General features: G+C 54.9%; 1 protein-coding gene across 1 annotated transcript in view; it reads right to left on the bottom strand.

The window, feature by feature from the left end:
- The window catches only part of PLXNA4 (plexin A4), a 302,382-nt gene that overhangs the window by 35,240 nt on the left and 247,553 nt on the right, over nt 1–19,589 (bottom strand). Inside the window, exons 10-19 of the mRNA XM_004598181.2 lie at nt 19,195–19,291; nt 18,663–18,853; nt 16,261–16,412; nt 11,736–11,853; nt 7,561–7,697; nt 6,467–6,631; nt 2,845–2,938; nt 2,355–2,594; nt 1,369–1,515; nt 558–792 (exon numbers count right to left, since the gene is read on the bottom strand). Coding sequence (XP_004598238.2) covers nt 558–792; nt 1,369–1,515; nt 2,355–2,594; nt 2,845–2,938; nt 6,467–6,631; nt 7,561–7,697; nt 11,736–11,853; nt 16,261–16,412; nt 18,663–18,853; nt 19,195–19,291 — 1,576 coding nt within the window. The remainder of the gene's footprint in view (nt 1–557; nt 793–1,368; nt 1,516–2,354; nt 2,595–2,844; nt 2,939–6,466; nt 6,632–7,560; nt 7,698–11,735; nt 11,854–16,260; nt 16,413–18,662; nt 18,854–19,194; nt 19,292–19,589) is intronic.

Below are 19,589 nucleotides of genomic sequence, written 5' to 3'. Positions count from 1 at the left end.
TCCCATCAAGGCATCCTTGGGCTTCCCCTCCAGGACAGCGGCAAGCCCAGCGTGTCCGGCTCTCCCATCTGGAGGCTGCTCCAGTGGGTCTGAACGGATCCCAGGCCGGCACCTCAAGCAGAGGCAGGCAGGCCTTAGCCTGCCTCTTCTGTCCTGGGGATCGGGTGGCCTCCTCCTGGCTGGGCGGCTCCCAGCCTCTTCCACTCCTGCCCCAGCACTGCCCATGGCCGCATCTGCTTGCTTGAGCATGAGAGGTTCAGATCTGTGCACGCGCACACATGTACACACACGCTGGAGGGGAAGGCCTGCAGACCCCCGTCCCCTGGCTACCTTCAGACCCCGTCCCCTGGCTACCTGCAGACCCCTGTCCCTTCAGACTCCTGTCCCCTGGCTACCTGCAGACCCCGTCCCCTGGCTACCTGCAGACCCCGTCCCCTGGCTACCTGCAGACCCCGTCCCCTGGCTACCTGCAGACCCCTGTCCCTTCAGACTCCTGTCCCCTGGCTACCTTCAGACCCCCGTCCCCTGGCTACCTGCAGACCCCGTCCCCTGGCTACCTTCCTTGCACTCCAAGGCCACCCGGGACTCCAGGTTGTCCATTTGCATCTGTAGCCGCTTCAGGGTGAGGTCACTCTCGCGGGACTTGCGCTTGTAGGCGATGAGCACAGCCACTATGAAGATGATGAGCAGGCCTCCGGCCACCGCGATGCTGACGATGGCGGGCAGGCTGAGCGGGCTGTCGGGCATGATGTACACCATTCCTGGAGAGTACTCCATGCCACCGACTCGGGCCTGAGGTGACACACAGGGTGAGAGGGGGCTGGGAGTGAGGCAGGGCATGGCAGCCCAGTGGGTGGTGTGTGGGTGGAGGAGGTGGGATACCAGGGAGCACCCCCTCTTGGCTGCTGGTGAAAACAGACAGGACTCCAGGTGGGCCTGACCAGCAGAGGTGATGTTCCACTCAGGAAGCCCTGCAGGCCTCCTGGGAGCTAGCATTGTTTCCACGAGGGACCTAATGAGGCTGATGGGATACTATGCCCAATGCCTCAAGACCTAATTCATGGCCTACTGCCTAGAGGGAGGACCGGGACCCAGGTCAGGCCAGCAGCATCCCTCCCCTTGGAAACCTTTTGGCCAATAGTAAATGTTGCTGCCCACGATTGCCTGTTGTTTCGCACCGACCTTGTGGTTACACTGACCAGCTTGGGGACAGACAGGCTCAAAATAAGAAGAGGGAACCAGGAGTGTAGGCTCCTTACGAGAAACATCCAGCAGCCTCAGCTCCAGGGGGTGGAGATGGAGCAGCGCCACTCCCACCACCTGCCCCGCTGTGAACGCTCCCCCCAGGACCGTATCTGTCAGCCTCACCATCACTTTGTGCCTGCCGACGAGGTTGGGTGACTCGCACAGCAGCTGCACGTCCGACACGGTCACGGTGCACGGCTTCTCCCCGACCAGCACAGTGTAGTTCAGTTTCACATTGCCCCCTGCCACGGGTGGGATCAGGTTCTTGCCCTAAAGGCATAGAAAAATCCTGGTCTCTAACTCAGAGTTGGACCATAGTTACAGCCTCCCCACCCCACCCTAGAGTCCCCTGTATCACAGTGTAGGTCAGAGCGCACCTGTTGCAGCGGGTCTCTCGAGCCCCCGGCCCATGCTTTGTTCCCCATGGTACCCGGATTGCAGGCTGGGTTCCCTGAGTGACCTGGTTAACTGCAGTTAGGGCTTTCCTAGGTGGTGCCTAGAAAGGGCCCTTGCTGTCCCCTCCTCACACTCTGGCTTCCTCCCTGGAATGTGCCTCTTCCCTCCCCAGCGCACTGCTGTCATGTCAAAGACTGTGAGCTGCCACAACCAGAGAACCCTTGGCAGAACCTGCACCATGCTGTTGGTCCTGGGAGCCTTTCTAGTTGCACATTCCATAAACCTCTTTTCTTGGTGAGTACCCAGGCTCGGGGATTCCATGGCAGTAACAGCAAACAGACCAGAGCAGTGTGCACGCTGCCTTCCTCCTTTCCTCGGGCGGGAAGTCCATCACCGGAAGTGCCTCTCGCTGCTCAGCAGCAGGCACTGTCACCCAGTGCTCAGACGAGCCACAATTCATTTGCAACCCAGGGCTCCCAGAACACCCCATGCCCTGGATTGTTCACAGCCGCCCACGCAGACATAGCGCGAGATCCTGAACCTCCCAACCCCTGGACTCTAAGGTCACAAGCCTGGGAGTCAAATGGCCTTGGCGCACCAGCTGCCCTAGAGGGCCCTGGGCCATAAAGTTTCCTTCTAGTGAAAACTCAGAGTGGGAGTTGGCCGCCTTCTGTATGGGAGCCTGAACAGGAGCCTTCTCCACCCCGCCTCACCTTTAGGATGATGGGTGTGCCAGGCTTAAGCTCCAGTATTCCCGAGGGACCGAAAGCTTCAAACACAGGGTTGGGGTAGTAGGTGAAGTTGGTTTTGTTGAGGATAAGCAGGGACTGGACGTTGTCCAAGATGAAGCCAAACTCCTCGGGCCTCTCGGTCAGGTCCGACTGGTGGTCGGGGCCCAGGGTGAGAGCTGGAGCCTGGCACGTCATCTCGGTGGAATTGAGGACCTCACAGACCTGGGGAAGGAGTCAGAGGGGAGGTGATGCTGTGTGCACACACTGGACAGGGACTCTGCGCGTAGAGCATGGGGCTTATACGGGAGGTTGACAGATCTGGTAACCGGGACCGACCACGTACTCAGACACTCTGTTGCTGGCACCGGCTCCAGCTCTGTCCAAAAGGGTGACAGTGCCTGGCACTCTCAGTGGCACTACCCCCGAGCTCAGGCTGCCACATGCAGTGGATCAGCTCCCACCCTGGACTCACATTGATGTGTTCCTTGCCTCCATGCTTGGCACGGATCTGAGGGTTCTGTATGAGGTCCAGGTGAGTGCCCCAGACGGCGATGGGTGTGTTACCACTGCCAGGAAGAAAGAAGGAGGTGTGTGAGTTACAGTGATGGAAAGCTATGCTGCTGGACAGAGGGCACAGGCAGGAAGCAAGCTGGGCTGTGACAATGAAGACAATGTGAACTGAGAGGGCAGGTGCACAGGGGAGAGGGTGGGAAGCTGCTGCGTTGGGGTCAGGATGAGCTTGCCCAAGGGAAGGATGAGGGCCATGGCTCTTGTGTTTCTTGCTGAGCTGCACAGTGTGACCCAGTGACAGCATAGCTCCTAGCCTCTCGGAAGCCTCCTGACTGGAGCCAACAGCTTCTCCACAACCCCTGGCACTCACAGGCTTCAGGACTGGATTCACACTGGGCTTGGCTCAGCGGAAGTGGCACTCAGATCCTCCTGCCAAACCCTCTCAGCACCCAGAGCAGCTTCCTCCTGCCAAATAACGCTATACTACTTGGGAAGACTGCCTCGGGCTGAGGTCAAGAAGTGCAGAGGGCCCGGCGCTCTGCAGTCTCCTGCAGGAACACACCTGTGGAACACTCTAGCTGTCAGTTCCTGAACCTGGAGACCACCCATGGGAGGGCTCAGGACACACGTCACGCTGGAGTCCTTCAAAGAGAAGTTTAATGCCACTGCCCTGCCCCAGGAGCTGAGCAGTGAGCATGGAGAGAGGGCAGTTGACTGGACTGGACATGGAGAGAGGGAGTTGCCTGGACTGGACGTGGAGAGAGGGCAGTTGCCTGGACTGGACGTGGAGAGAGGGCAGTTGCCTGGACTGGACATAAAGAGAGGGCAGTTGACTGGACTGGACATGGAGAGAGGGAGTTGACTGGACTGGACGTGGAGAGAGGGCAGTTGCCTGGACTGGACGTGGAGAGAGGGCAGTTGCCTGGACTGGACGTGGAGAGAGGGCAGTTGCCTGGACTGGACATAAAGAGAGGGCAGTTGACTGGACTGGACATGGAGAGAGGGAGTTGCCTGGACTGGACGTGGAGAGAGGGCAGTTGACTGGACTGGACATAAAGAGAGGGCAGTTGCCTGGACTGGACATGGAGAGAGGGAGTTGCCTGGACTGGACGTGGAGAGAGGGCAGTTGACTGGACTGGACATAAAGAGAGGGCAGTTGCCTGGACTGGACATGGAGAGAGGGAGTTGCCTGGACTGGACGTGGAGAGAGGGCAGTTGCCTGGACTGGACATGGAGAGAGGGAGTTGCCTGGACTGGACGTGGAGAGAGGGCAGTTGCCTGGACTGGACATGGAGAGAGGGAGTTGCCTGGACTGGACGTGGAGAGAGGGCAGTTGCCTGGACTGGACATGGAGAGAGGGAGTTGCCTGGACTGGACGTGGAGAGAGGGCAGTTGCCTGGACTGGACGTGGAGAGAGGGCAGTTGCCTGGACTGGACGTGGAGAGAGGGCAGTTGCCTGGACTGGACGTGGAGAGAGGGCAGTTGCCTGGACTGGACATAAAGAGAGGGCAGTTGCCTGGACTGGACATGAAGAGAGGGCAGTTGCCTGGACTGGATCTTTCTTTGGGATATTCAGAGGAAAGCAAGGAATAACCAGATCCCCAACTACCCGAGCATCTTTGGGAAGAACCCTACACCTAAACACGGAGTCCCAACACTTCGTGAGTCATCAGGCTGGTGGGTGAAGAACCCTTACTGCCCACATGCACACTTACTTCTGTCCATTTGCCTCTCAGCCCGAGTTGGCACTTTCCCTCTGATTTACAGCTCTCCTTCCACAAGCACATGTGTGTACACACATGTGTACATGGGCTTGTGTGTGCAAGACAATTCATGTGAAACCAGAGAGGCCTCTTTGCCTGTGAGATCTGGTGGGCAGCCGTCTCCCCAGGCCTCCCAGGCCTCGGTCCAACACACAATGCCAAGTGGCCACCGGCACATCTCCTTAGCTACACAAGCAGCTGGTAAGGAATGGGAGGCCATGCCATGTACAGAGCCCAGCCCACTGACCACCCATGCTTAGACTTCTGTAACCTCAGCAGGCATGCTGGAGCTGGCTCACAGAGCCAGATCGCAAAGGAAGTCAGCTCTGCTTCCTGTACAATGATACAAGGCAGCACTCACTGTGCTGTGGATCCCTCAGGGGTGGCTGACTGAGGCCCGAGCGTGGGAGCAGGGGAACACCTTCATCCCTTTCACTTACCAGGCCCTCAGGTCACATCCTGGTTTGGCTTTTTAGGGTCTGCTCTCCTCTGCTTGTACATCTCAGCCTCCCCCTGCCTTAAGACCATGGCTGCCCCTACTGAGAAAAACCAGATTTGTCTCGGCAGGCAAAGTTGCCTCTCCTCTGGGCTTAAGGTAAGGGGGCGGTAAACGCTAGAATGTAAATATTTCAGCTTTTGCAGACATGTGTTCCCTGTCACCATCCCTGGGCTGTGCTGCTGCAGTGAGAAAGCAACTACAGACAATACAGAGATGGGTGCACACTGCTGGGCTCCAATAAAACTTTATTGACAAAAACAGGAGTCAATCCGATTTAGCCCTGGCCAAGACTCTTGCAATGGCTTCCTCCAATGGACGGGCTCTGTCCCTAGCCCCAGCCTGTGTTGAGCCCCTTTTGGTTCTCCCAGTTCTGGGGCCCCTGCAGAGCTGGAGCAGACAGAGGGGAAACAGGTCTAACAAAGTGGGAACGTCCTGACTGGGCCTGTAATATCTGCCCCTCTCTGCTGGCAGCCACCCCATGCCTGAGATGAATGTGAGGAAGGCTGGCCTTGGCAGGTGAGGTAACTTCTTAGATCCCTGCTGGGTGAACTAGAGTTGCACACACACCCCGGTGAGGACTCTGCCTGCACTCCCCACAGCCCTGCTGAGGGACGCCCTCTTCAGCTTCTATCATCCCCATGCATGCTGCAGGGCCTGGGAAAGCAGTCCCTACCCTCTGCTTGTAGCCCCATCCCTGACACGATGCAATCCACTCCACAGGCCCTGAATCACAAGGTTCCTAACCCCCCGCCAACCTGGAGGTGAGAGGGCCAGGAGGAGCATGCCAGACACATCACTGCAGGCCCCGATTCCCTCCTATCTCCTGGGGTGGGACACCAGGAAGGGGCAAGGCCTGAGCTCTGCCACCAAGGAGAGGTACAGATGGCAACCAGCGGGCACAGCATGATCCAGATCATCAGAGAAGGAACCTGAACTTGACCTTGGATGGTCTCAGGCAGTGTGGCTTCTTTCTGAGCCGTCCTGACTTCACCCCTTTTCCCCCATGCTTCAGCCTGAAGGCAGGGCCTCGTACTTGCCAGAAGTGAGATACAGGACAATAGAACTAGTGCTCCTCTGAGGGTACAGTACACATCCTAGCCTGCCCAGCAGCCTTCAGGTGGGAAGGTGAGTTCTGAGCTCTGAGCATGGCCTGTGAGCCAGCTCCTGTGCAAAGGAAGGTGTTCTGATAGCAACGTTCCCAGAACCAACACTGCAGCTCCTAGATCCCCAGTGCAGCATGCAAGCTTCCCCTTGGCTTTTGAGAACCTAAGCAGGGCATGAAGGTGCAAGGGCGGGCAGCTGGGATTGGGGGCAGTTCCTACCTGACGATGCTCCACTCAGGCTCAATCCGCACTATGGTGGGGTCCTCCACGTACTGGAAGACGAGGTCCTGGCGGATCTTGGCCCTGTCCACCTGCACAGTCACTTTCATGTCCAGCACACCGTCTGCGGATGTGGTGTTACAGACGATGTAGGAGGGAGAGCGCCTGGAGGGGGCAAGGCACAGCACTGGGCTCCTGGGGCTGACGAGGGTGGGTGTCTGGGCTGAGCTTCCCACTACCCACACTCCTCCGGACATCCTCACGGTAACTCGCAGCTCCAGAGCCAGTGGCAAAGATTCTCTCCTTGGTCACCTTTAGACAGGTCCCTCTGCCTCTCAGCATGGCCTTGTCCTTGAGCGGACCTTGGGGCCCACAACCCTGTTTTAGGCAAGGCTCCTGCTGCAGCAGTTTGCTGGAAGTCCCTGTTTCCACCCTGCTTGGCACTTGATCACACTTGGCCAATGAAATCCCTCATCCTCACCATGATAGCGGATCACCCTGGCCTGCCTTCCACGACAATCCAGCACCATTCTGTTTCCCTCTGAGTGGTTTTCTACCTCCTGACCCCCTCACTCTGCTCAGTGACTAGGAACCCCATGCCCCTGCTGCCAGCCATGCTGGGTTTGCTGCTTTGGGAATTGAGCCTAAACTTTGGCCTCATCACAGCAGCCCTGAAAAAAGTCTTCCCTACACTTAATGCAGAACCTGGCCTGGGGTTCTTCATGTCCGTCCCAGCTCTTGCTGAGCTCCCTTGGGGTATCCGTCTGGCTGAGGGTCATCCCGGACACACGGCATAGAGCTCTTGGCTGCATGAGCCTCCTGCCATAACATTCCACACCCCTGGACTTCTGACTCATGGAAGGTTCCCCCTTCTGGGGCTGAACCCTGGGGCAGGGAAGGAAACCCTCAGCCCTTGGGGGTGCTGCTCTCACTAGCTCTCACCAGTTCCAGTAGGCTCCCCTGAGTGGATTCCAAATCTGGTTCTGTGGCACATCCCTGGGTACTTTGGGGGCACCAAGGCTAGGACCCCCTCTCTGTGAACCCACAGCCTGCCCTGGTGATGTATCTGCCAGACCTGGGCCACCCAAGATTACCTGTGGAAGAGGCAGGGCTGGGTCCCGAACATCACCACCACGTTGCTGCCTGCGTTCAGGTTGGTTCCCGTGATGGTCACTTGAGTGCCCCCAGACATGGGCCCCCGGCTGGGCTTTAGATCTGAGAGAGTCAGGGTCTGCGTGGGAGAGGGGAAGGTCTGAGATGGTTGAGCCGGAGTGGAAGGGGCTTCCAGAGCCCCTGACCCAGAACTGCCTTTTGGGGATTGTCTATTGTCCCATGGTGGGCAGCATCTGGGCCCTGAGAGTCTGTATGTCTGATTAGCAATGGGAACCATGATAGGTGCATGGGTGCTTTGCCATGTGTCAGGCTGTGCACCTGCAGCTATCGGCTTATACAAGCCAAGTGCCCAGCCACCTGTGAAGCAGGTGTTGCTGCCTGTGCCACATGTGAAGCACATTTTCCAAGGTCACATAGCCAGAAAGCTCCCTGGCAGATGTGACTTCAGAGCTCCAGGTCTCAATCATGTTCTCCCCAAGTCTATAGTTTCTGTCATTTGGGGGGACTTTTGGGGTCCCCTTCACAGGTCTTGTAGCTGCCCCAAGCTCCCAGTGGCCAACCAGGGAGGAGTTCCAGGATGTCACTAAGATGCTTGGTGGCTCTCCAAGCCTGTCCCCAGCCACCTGTCAGCCTGCGGATGGGGGCAGGGAGGAAACAGCTGGAGCCGACTGGGGATTTGGGGTCGCAGTTTGTTCTTTCATTAGCATTTTAATGGAAAAACTTTCCTGCGTCCCAGGTGAGAAGCCCGTATCTGCATTTAAATGAGGACTTCTCTCCCTCCCTCCCTCCCTGGCAATCTTCCCCCTTGAAGAATTCAGCACCAGGAGTCCAACTGCTTGGTTCCCCAGGGCAGACAGACCACCACGCCGAGAGAAGATGCCCACCACCAATGCTCCTTCACCAGCGGACACCTCAGGAGGGCGAGGGAAGCCCCCAGCAGAGCCTGCTCGCCCACTGCCTGGCACTCGTCCAGCTGTGGTGCAAAGCACGAAGGAACAGGGCCCAGACCACAGGGCTCACACTCCCCGCTCCCAGCCTCCACTGCCCAGTGCACCCTAAGCGGAACATCACCATGGCACAAGCCGAGCAGAGGAGCAGCTCTGGGCTTCCACACATTGCAATACTCTGTCTGGTGCCCTCCCTAGAGATGGATGGGCAGGTGAATGTGTGTGTGTGTGTGTGTGTGTGTGTGTGTGTGTGTGTGTGTGCATGCACGCACTCTCAAGTCTGGAGTAGCCAAGAGACTCCATCCAAAAGGGGAAGTTCTGAGTGCTTGGGGTTCCCAGGGCCGCTAGAGGGGTAGAGGCCAGGATCCCCGCAGGCTTCACAGTGGTGCTGCTGTCACGCTGAGTGGAGGGGGAGTTCCTCTTGGGGTGTGGAGAGGATGCAATGCAGACAGGTTTCCGAGTTGTGAGAAACTATTAATTATTCAAGTCATGCTTCATAAATATTTCACGGCAGGTTTGCATGGGAAGTCGGCTTCTGCATTATTGGCCGCCTCTTCTCTGGCTCCATGAATGGAGGGTGGAGGGGTGGGGAGCAGCGCTCCTTGCCTGGCTGAAGAAACCCACACTGTCGAGTTGGAGGGACAGAGGCGAAGACTGAAACCTTGCTCTCTGAACCTCAGCTTTGAGAAAGGGCCTTCAGGGTTGTGCCAGGACTCCAGGGCGCTAAGGGCCTCAGAGTGGGGACCAAAGGTGCCCGGCTGAAGTCCCAGTGGATGGCTCAGCAGCTAAATCTTCGTGTTGTAAGCAGCAGGATCACATGGGGCGCTGGTTGGTGTCCTGAATATTTCACTTCCCATACAATTCCCTGCTTGTGGCCTGGAAGAACCTCAGTAAGAGTGTGGAACAAAGCCTTGGGACCTGGCACTTGTGTGGCTTTGGATTGGCTCTTCTCTGGCAGTTGCAGCCTCTTGGGGAGTGAACCAGTGGATGAGAGATCTTCCTGTTTTTCCTTTTCTCTGTAAATCTGATCTGCCACGTACAGATGGCTGTGGCTTTTGGGCCAGTCATGGAGTTGGCAACCCTGGGCAGCAGCACACAGCAAGGCGGCTGGGGCCTGAGGGAGACAGCGTGTGAACGAGGGAGGCTGTAACAGGCCCTTGCATTCTGCCTGCAGGGTCACTCCCATGGACCACAGGAGGAAAAATGACCTAGCAGCAGTTCCTCCTTACGTCAGAGCCAGTGTCAGGAGTCCCTGTCAGCACTCTGTCTCAGTCTCCCTCTGTACCTGCATAAGACAGAGTATTGGGGCTGGCACCATAGCTCAACAGAATAATCCTCTCCCTTCAACTGCCAGCATGCCAAATGGGAACCACCAGATTGTGTTGTGGCTGCTCTACTTCTGATCTAATCCCCAACTACAGCCTGGGAAAGGAACAGAGGATGGCTCAAGTCCTTGGGCTCCTGCACCCATGTGGGAGACCTGGAAAAAGCTCCTGGCTCCTGGCTTCGGACTGGATCAATTCCAACCATTGTGGCCAATTTGGAAATGAACCAGCAGATGGAAGATCTTTCTCTCTGTCTTTCCTTCTCTCTAATACTGCCTTTCTAATAAAAATAAATACATCTTTAAAACATTTTAAAAGATAGAGTATGTATCACTGCTTGCCCCTGTGTGTGTATCTTCAAAGTCCAGAGTAGCTGTATATGTTCTATGTGTGAGTGTTCCCTCATCACCATGGCCTTCATGCTGGGCTGTATTTGGGAATTCCCTCTATTCTTTCAGAAGAAGGAGGGCATATGAATCCTGAGTGCGCAAGTATAACTACACCTCCATGAGCCCATCTGCGTGAGTCCCAAGGGCATTCAGTGGGCACCGCCTGTGTCCCCAAGGGCATTCAGTGGGCACTGCATGTGTTCTCAGGGGGCCTAAGTAGGCACCACTGTGTCCTCAGGGGGCCTGAGTGGGCACCGCCTGTGTCCCCAACGCCATTCAGTGGGCACTGCCTGTGTCCCCAGGGTGCCTGAGGAAGAAGGAACTCTGTGCTCACGTCTCTACACTGACCGCTCCTTCCCTCGCAGGCTGGAGGCCTCCCAAGGAAGAGGCTGGGCCCTGTCCACCACTATAACCCCACAGCTAGATCAATCAACTCAGTTCAATTAACAATCGTCCAGGAGTCCAGGGAGAGATACTGTGCAAGGCAATAAATGACTACCACTTGCAGAAAGAAGGATGGGGAGGAAGGAAGGAGGAAGTTGGATGGAGTGAGGGAGGGAAGAAAGGGAGGGAAGAAAGGAGAGGAGGAAGGGAGACAGGATGGAAGGAGAAGCCTGGACTCCCCACGACACACTGAGGACATCTGGTGCCGGGCACAAAACCTGTCATGTTGGCTTCCTACTCCAGGGCTATCCAGAAACATGAGGACTTGAGGACAACAGAGCTGTCAGCAGCCTGAGAAGTGTGGTCCTCAAGTGTGGGCAGGATGCGCGTGCCCTTCTAGCATCTCCACAATCACAGGTCCTGAGAGACCCCAACCCCTGCCCTGGAACTGCCATTGGGCAGCCTTTGAAGGGATGGCAGGGTTCCAGCATGGTGCCAGGGGTGGGGTGCTGCAGAGACCTGTGGATGGGTAGGAATGGCAAAGGGGGTGGAGTGATGGTGTGAGGGGAGGGAGATGGGTGGGTATGGGGCAGGAGACACAGGGCAGGTGAAGCAGAGGTTCCAGGGGTCACAGGGTGAGGCGATGGCAAGGGAGGAGTGCTGGGCTGGGTTGGGTGTACAGACAGAGGCCAGGATGTGGCAGCAACGTTGAGACCACAGAGATGACCAAGAGAATGCTACTGGAATGAGTTACATCATTTGCACAACACCATGAGGTGGGTGCAATCATTATTCCCCTTATACATTGAAAAACTGGAGATGCCCAAGAAACGGAGTGGCCTGATCAAGTCCAACCAGTCAGTAAGTGGCAGAGCTGGGGCCCAAACCTTCACGCGACAGTCACACCTTCACCTCCTAGCCATGTGGCCACTCAGCCCTGAGAGTGAGAGCCACGTACCTGAAGCCCCATGGCACGCAGGGCAGAGCCCAGTGCTGAGCTCTGCCTCTAGGATCGGACCCCCACGGGCCTCGTCAGACTGTCCCAGTGGTCTCCTGCCCTGGTGTGCCCACACAGCCACAAGGAGGCCCAGCAGTTGTGGCCAGCACTCACCATGAAGTAGTAGAGCTGCGAGGAGCGGGCCATGAACTCGGGCCGACACGCGGCCACGCAGATCTCCACGAAGCCTGCGTGCTGGCTGGGCTTGGCCTCCCCCATCTCACACACAATCCTGCAGGGGCGAGATGAGAGGAGCTCCAGCCACAGCCCTGGGCTGCGCCGCACGGCCCTCCCAGGACACAGTCAGACCCTGCTCTCTGCAGCAGGGCCACAGGGACGGCAGGGGAGGAGAGAGAGGCTGAGAGTCAGGATTCCTCCCCGCGGGGGCGCCTCTTGGGTTCTCCCTGGAGCAGGTCCTAGAAGAGGACCTGAGTTTCTGGCTCAACCTAGTCCCTCTTCATGAATAATGCACTCCGTTATTAAGTACGGCGGAGGGAATACTTCTGCCACATGGCTTCGGGAACTGAGCTGAGCGAGCTCAGAGCTGTGTGAAGACCTACCTCTAGGCAAACTGCAAGCCAGGCTTGTTCCTGAGCTAGCTGAGTGAGCTTCCTGGTGCTCCTTGCTGCCCATGCTCTGGGCTGCCTTATGAACCTGCTCTCTGCTTCACACTGGGCGTGTGTGCAGACCCATGTGCTAAATGCAAAATGTTAGCATATGCTTTGGAAGCAATTAAACAGCATAAAAGTGTGACAATGGAAAGTGAATGTCCCTGTCTTCATCCCAACCCAATGAAAGCTTTGAATGTGTGTGTGCGTGTGTGATTGTACCACCTGTACTCCACCTATATGTCAACCCATCTACCTTATTGTCCCATCTTACAAATGAAGAGCTGAGACATAAAGAAGCTAGGCAACTTGCCCAAGGATATACATTGATAGTTAACTCCATTTATGGGATCCACATCAATCATGGACCGAAACCATAGTTTTTTCTTAAGTCGTTTTTGTACTGAACATGTACAAACGTATTTCTTTGTCATTACTCTCAAAACAATATGGTATTATCAACTCTTCCCATGGACTTTACATCATAGGGGCCAGAGCTGTGGCACCAGCGTCTTGTCTAGGTGCCGCCCCACTTCCAAGGCAGCTCCCTGTGCCAGGGAAAACAGCAAAGGATGGCTCTGGTGGTTGGACTCTGCACGCACATAGAGGACCTGGAAAAAGCTCCGGCTCCAGGCTTCCGATTGGCTCAGCTCTAGCTGTTGCAGCCATTTGGGAAGTGAAGCAGTAGATAGAAAAATAATCTCTGTCTCTTCCCCTCTCTCTTTGTAATTCTTTTAAATAAGTAAGCAAATAAGTGAATAATTAAATAACTCCTAAAACGAATTTGCACTGTATTCAGTTTTATAAATAATCTGGAAATCACTTGGAGCACTCAGGAGGGCTGTGGACACAGCAGGGCTATGTGCAAGTGCTGGGCCACCTTCTATAAGGATCGCGGGGAGTCTCAGTTATGGGTGTTCTGGGAGGAGCGTAGCCAGGAACCCATCCTCCAGGGATGCCAAGAGCCACTGGGTGTGCACAGAACACAAACACACATGTGTGTTTCTCTGCAGCCACACAAACATTATATATACATAGATAAATACATAAAGAAACGTGTGTGCCTTTTAAAGATAGAAGCAGAAATTCAGTATCTTCTGTTCTACATGGGCCTGTTTTTACCCCAACGCGGCAGGGGTTTCCCTTCATGGCAGCATGTGTGTGGCTGTGTTTGACTCTTTAATGGGGCCACAGTATTTCATGCTGGGACCACAGCAACTGTTTTGGTCATCTTTGTCCTGTGGATGGACATTTAATGGTCTTGATTTTTCTCTGACTCCAGATAGTCCTGCAAAACGAGGCCACTTCTACGCATCCCTAAGCATGGCACATTACATTTTAGAATGGGTTGCCAAGTCAGGGACACGCTGAGTTAGATGGTTTATACATTTATCATTTGGTGGAGGACAGTCAAGCAATGGTACAGAGAGGCTTGCAATTTGCAGCTGCATCAATTGTCCACTCTTTGCCAATATGAGATATTAACAAGGCTTTGAAAGTTTTTCCAATATACTGGGAAAAGGGTCTTATTTTAATTTGAATTTCCCTGATTGCCAGTAAGTAGTGAAGTTGAGCGTACTTTTACGGGCTTTTCCTCTGGCTTCTCTGTCTGCTGATGGATTGTCTTCAGAGGGGCCTGGGAGTTGGTGCAGCGTTAGCTTCTGCCTGTTACACGTCCTTTGTCATACTGAAGTTTAAAAGTTTCTGTGTGGTTAAATGGATTGTTCGTTCACCTTATGATGTCTAGACTTTGTGTTTGTCACAGAAGACCTTCTGAGTAAGAAAATAAATATGCAAAATAGGTATGTGAAAATAGACACCTTTCTGTCCAGATAACATACTAAAAATGTACTCAGTGTAAAAATTATGAAAAGTTACGTAAAAACACTTGTTGCACAGACACCACTTCTTTCCCCCGCCTAGGAATCTGTGGCCGTTGGCTCTCTCCTTTGACAACGCCCATCAGAAGCAGCGTCCTGCCTGCTCAGTATATTCTGAGCCACGAGTCTTCGATGAGGTCAGATTTAAAGGGGTTGTTGTTGACTATCCGATGAACATATGCTTATTTATTGAAGTGATAAATCTCTATTTTGAGGCAAGAAAATTCCTTCTGAATTTTTATTATTGCAGTTAAGGCTTAAGTAAGCTTTCCTGCAAATAAATATTTGTGTCGTCTGATAACGGAAAGAACATTCTGGAAACAGGAGGGCCAGGATAAAGACTTTCAGCCCTCCTGTGTCCTCCAGAGAGCTGGTTCACCTTGCCCTCCTGCTGAGGACGGACGAGGCTGCTGTCAAGTCCCAGGACTCTAACCCACACTGGCATTCACGGGCACAGATCACTCTCCATGGTTTTAATTGCATCTCATAGATTACTACTCCTGGTAAACACTTTCCCCCACACAACGTTTTGTTCTTATCCTAGGAACGGTACGCTCGTGCTCCTGGCTGTGATATTTGCTTTTTATTTGTAAAATCTCTTCAGATGGTAACAAACATTGCAGTGTCTGGAAAGGGTCTAGCTGTCCCCCGGTTTAGCATCTGTGTTTCTATCCTGCTCACTGTGATCTCTGAGGCGGAAGTTTCCAATCCCCTAATCTTTTCCTTTGTCATTTCCTCCTTGCCTTTACACAGAGAACACCATCCTCTTCTTCAATTCTCACCTATATTTTCCCCTAATCCTTTCTGTCTCTCTCTTCACATGTAACTCTTTAATCCATCTGAAATTCATTTCGCCACAAAACGTGAAATCAGGATCTGATGTGCTTTTCCAGCGGGTTCCTCAGCACTACGGATTGAACCCCATCGCCTTTGTTCAAGTTGATACGAAATGCTGCCTTTATCACAGGATTATTTTTCTGGGCGTTCTATCTTCTTCCACCCATCTAATGAACATCACAATCGTTTAATCGTGTGGTTTTATAACTACATTTTCAGTTATCCAGCTATGTGGGTCTAGAGCAGTGTATTTTACAGTTCCTCACACCACAATGGATCAACAGCAGCCCCTCAGGACTTGGCAAAGTGAGGAAGCCATAGCTAGCTCTTTTGCTAACTCTGTCATGATGGACAAGGAAAGGGAGTTTCATGGGGCCTAGAGCTCTGGGGCCCAAGCCACCTGAGCTGCTGTGGGTGCCGTGGGAGGACTCTGGTAGGAGTCAGGAGACCTCAGAGGAACGGCGTCCATCAACTCCAGGCCAGGCCCAGTCAGCAGCTAGGTCAACAGGCACACTGTCACTCACCAAGACAGGTGGCAAGGTGTTACTCAGGCAGGGGCAGTCAAGGGGTGTGCCATGCTGAGCTGCCTCACAGGGCAGCAGGCAGCTGCTCAGCTGGAAAATGGATTTGCTTATTTAGAAGGCACACGGGGCTCCTGAGTTGGCCTGCCAGGTGGGAGAGAGGGCAGTGAACAGCAGTGACAGTGCACACAGAAGACTCCTGGGATGAGGACTTGAGAACAGCACACGGCCAGAACTCACACTTTTCCTGCAGGTTATAATTTTGCTTTCTTCCACCTGCACCCTACATGCCAAGCAGGGAACGGTCACTCTTCTCCTCTCTCTCAGCATCTTCCCTTCCCCTCTCCAGCTGGGGACTCACCAGCTTGGTGAGCGAAGGGCAGGGGTCCCCCATGCACTACAAAGTTAGGAGCTTGCTCTTCACCCCTCTTCCCAACCCAGCTCCCTTGTCAATCACTAACCAGGAGAGTCCTAATTGGGTTGAGCATCTCTAATCCCCAGCTTCAAAATGCTCCCGAATCTGAAACTTTTTGAGCAACTTACATGACATCACAGGTGGAAAAATTCAGTCCAAGAAAATTTAATTTACCCACAGAATTATTAGATGATTATATGTGTATGAAACACAAGTGAATTTTCTGTTTAGATGCGGTGTCATTCCCAAAATAACATGTCATGAATATGCACATATTCCAAACTCTCCCTCACAAACATTCCGAAATCCATAACAGCCCTGGTCTAAAGCAATTTGGGGAAGAGACGTACAAGCTCTACTGGCCTGCCTTCCACTTACTGTTCTGCTGGGATGTAGCCATCCACCAACGGGCTGCACTCCACACCCGCCACCTTCACGTGGGAGGCGATGTCACGGAACTCCAGGCCCAAATTCTCTCCACGGATCGTGACCTTCGTGCCCCCTTCCCGAGGGCCTGTCACTGGGATGATCTGGAGGAAGGGAAAGGCAGTGAATGCAACTGGGAGACGCAGCTGGCTCTCTTCCATCATCTGACTCCCCTGAGCGGGCCTGCTCTCACCAGGGAGCCCAGGGTCTGTCTGCAGGTACAGCAGCTGGTGGTGTTGTGGGGTCTTTGAGTAGAGTCTCAAGCGTCTGCCAATGAGAAGAGAGGTTCCCTCTGCAGCCTCGCAGCCTCATCTGTTTACCCCGAGCTGTGGCTTGCAACTACACCCTTTGCACACACTGGAGGGTCCGTCACAGCCCAGCTTGTGTTGCTTGCCTCCGCTCCCGCAGGAGATGGCTCTGGCTGTGCCTCTGTCCTCACATGCCAGCCAGGACCCTGGTGTGCCCTCGCCAGGGTCAGCAGTGTTACAAACCAGCTGCTGTGCTGTGGGGGCTCGGCAGCCAGGGCAGTGCTCACACACACTGAAAGCCATCCCATCATGACCCGCACGGTTGACAGACCAGGCCTCCGTGCCCTTCCTCTCGCCCTCATGTGCAAGTGTGACTCACGTGGGTGGAACCACCCGCCTCTAGGCTTTGCCAGCCAGTCCCGCTCTCCCCACCATGCAAGGGTAACAGCCGGGCTTCCCTTTTAGGGTGAGGCTGGCGGTGTTGTGGTACAATATGTTCAGCTACCGCCTGTGACACATGGAGCACTGGATTGAGTCTCAGCTCCTCCACTCCCAGTCTAATGCCCTCCTATTGCACTGGGAAAGCAGACAGCCCAGGTGCCCGGGTCCCAGCACCCACGTGGGAGAACAGGAGTTCCTGACTCCTGGTTTTAGCCTGGCCGAACCCTGGTTACTGTGGCCACGTAAGGAGTGGATTAGCAAAGGGAAGACCTCTCTCTCCTCCTCCCGTGTGTTCGTCTGTTCCTCTATCAGGCTATCTTTCATATTAATCAAATAGATCCTTAATTAAAGAAAAAAACGAAAGTAGCTAGTCTGGGCAGCTTTGCGGAGAGAAATCCTCACCCACCTCTCATGTACCTGGAGGGGATGTGTGTGTGTGTGTGTGTGTGTGCTGAGTGCGAGGACTCACAGACTGCATTCCCATAGCAGCAGGAACACAGCTGTCTCGAAGACCCAGACCTGGGTGCAGGGAAGGTGGGGAAGGGACTCTGGGTTCTCCCCGAGTGCCTGCCTTGACCATCGGGCTCCCGAGCACCCTGACCCCTGGCAACAGCCTCCGCATGGTATTCCAGCTTGGGCTGCTCGTCCTCATTAAGCAGTTACACCTGTGGCTCGGCCAGGGCTTGCCAAAGGACTAATGCTAGGCTGGAGGCAGCCAACAGCCTCTGTAGCAGGGAGATCTGCTTCATTTGCCATCCTCTTCCAGGCCAAAGAAGCAGCAAGTCCCAGGGGTTGCATCTGGCACTCCATGAGCTAGCTGCAGGACTCAGCTGCCTCTGGGTGGCTCTGGCTTGGGGGGCCTGGGGGTGGCGATTCCCATTGAGCAGGAACAGGTGGGGGTTGGGGGCCGGAAACCTGGGGACTCAGTCCAGGTGTGGGTGCAGGGGCAGCTTCCCCCCAGCTCCAGATCAGCCTGTTGCTTACGATGCCAATTCCCCCCACACCCCAAGCACTCCCCTCCCCCCACACACCAGGTTGAATGTCACTGCGTAGACCCTGCTCAGGCAGCTCACCAAGAGAAACTCCCAGGGCCTGCATGAGCAGGACTGGGAAGGAGAAGGGCCTGGCGTGCGGGGTGTGTTCTGGGGGTGTCCTGCACAAAGGTGAGACCCATGATGCATACACCCTACACGTGGCAGAGGCCTCCTCTCCCCTTCCCCTGTGTGCTTTCTAATTAGTCAGCTCCTTCCTGGGGCACAGAGGGGACGGCATGCAAAGAGATGCACATTCCTGTTTGCCACTTCAGAGGGGAAGAGGGCTCTTGAGTGGCGTTTCTGTCCGAGTGGGGTGTGACAAGAGAAGGAGCTGTCTGCATGAGTTTCATTGCCCTGGGCAGTGATTTAATGTGGACAATGATGACCGACGGAAAGGAAGAGGCTGGGGAGATCACTGTGGGCATGCAGCTAAGCACTTGGCCACACAGCCTTATCATGGAGACTCTTGGGAGACACACAGGAAGGGTATGAGGGTGGATACTCCTTTGACACAGCTCTCATAGAGATTCTGCCCCTAGCAATTCCAAATTGCTAGGAAAATGAGGAGTCTACCTGGTGCCCCCATGATGGCCTTTGCGCTGGCAGCACATGGCTCCCAGTCCCAGCTTACCTCTGTGATGCGAGGGTTCGTGCACTTGCTGTTGGTACCGGACAGCTCCAGCCACCTGCTCTCATGGGCAGGGCAGTGTTGGCGCAGGGTACACTGGCCTGGACCTTGGCACCAGCCACACTCAAAGTCTGGGTCAGCCTTGAGGCACAGCCCACAGCTCTGGCGCATGGCTCCACATTTGTAGAGGTGAACTGCAGGGAGGTGCAGGCAAGGAAGTATTTGAAGGGGCCGGGCACTAACAGGTGCACAGTCCCAGCCTGGGGCGAGCGGACTCAGGGCAGTGTGGCCCACTCAGGTCTCCTGAGGAAACCCATGCCTGAGCAGAAGAGCCTCACAAGGAGGCCACAGGTCCCCAACCATGCACTCCTGGATCCATTTACTCCACTCCCCTTCCAGAAGCCACCAGTCCATGCACAAACCCAAGAAATAACAGGGAAGGGTAGGGGCTCAGAACCCAAGGGAGGAAAAGCACAGGAGGAGCTGAGGTTGGAAGGACTAACCCCCTCCCCTCCCTGGTCCAACGCTTCTGCACCTTTATTCTGAGCCGGGTTGTCGATGGTGAAGTGCCCGTTCCATACGACCGTCAACTCCACGGGCAGGTTGTTGATGCCCATGCCTTCATAGGAGTACTGCAGCCAGGTTGGGGGAGGAGAGAAGGTTGGGTCACAGGATGCCTTAGGTGGACCTGGGTGCTGACCTGGGGCTAGGGACTGGATAGGACTGTGTGTGTGTGTGTGCAGAGCTGGGGACAGAGGATCTGGAAGGCAAAGCAGGAGTGGGCTTTTGTCGCACACCTGTGCAGGCGCATATCTAGTGGATGCACACTCAAGCATGTGCTGGCTTAAGGGGCACAGTGATGCAAGCTAGGTGTTTACCTCTAGTGGTTCCCCATTAGAAAGTCACAGGTACAAGCCTGGTCCACTTGCC

Source organism: Ochotona princeps, chromosome 25 (genome assembly GCF_030435755.1).
Source record: "Ochotona princeps isolate mOchPri1 chromosome 25, mOchPri1.hap1, whole genome shotgun sequence".
Taxonomy (NCBI): domain Eukaryota; kingdom Metazoa; phylum Chordata; class Mammalia; order Lagomorpha; family Ochotonidae; genus Ochotona; species Ochotona princeps.
This window is presented reverse-complemented; position numbering and strand designations above follow the sequence as displayed.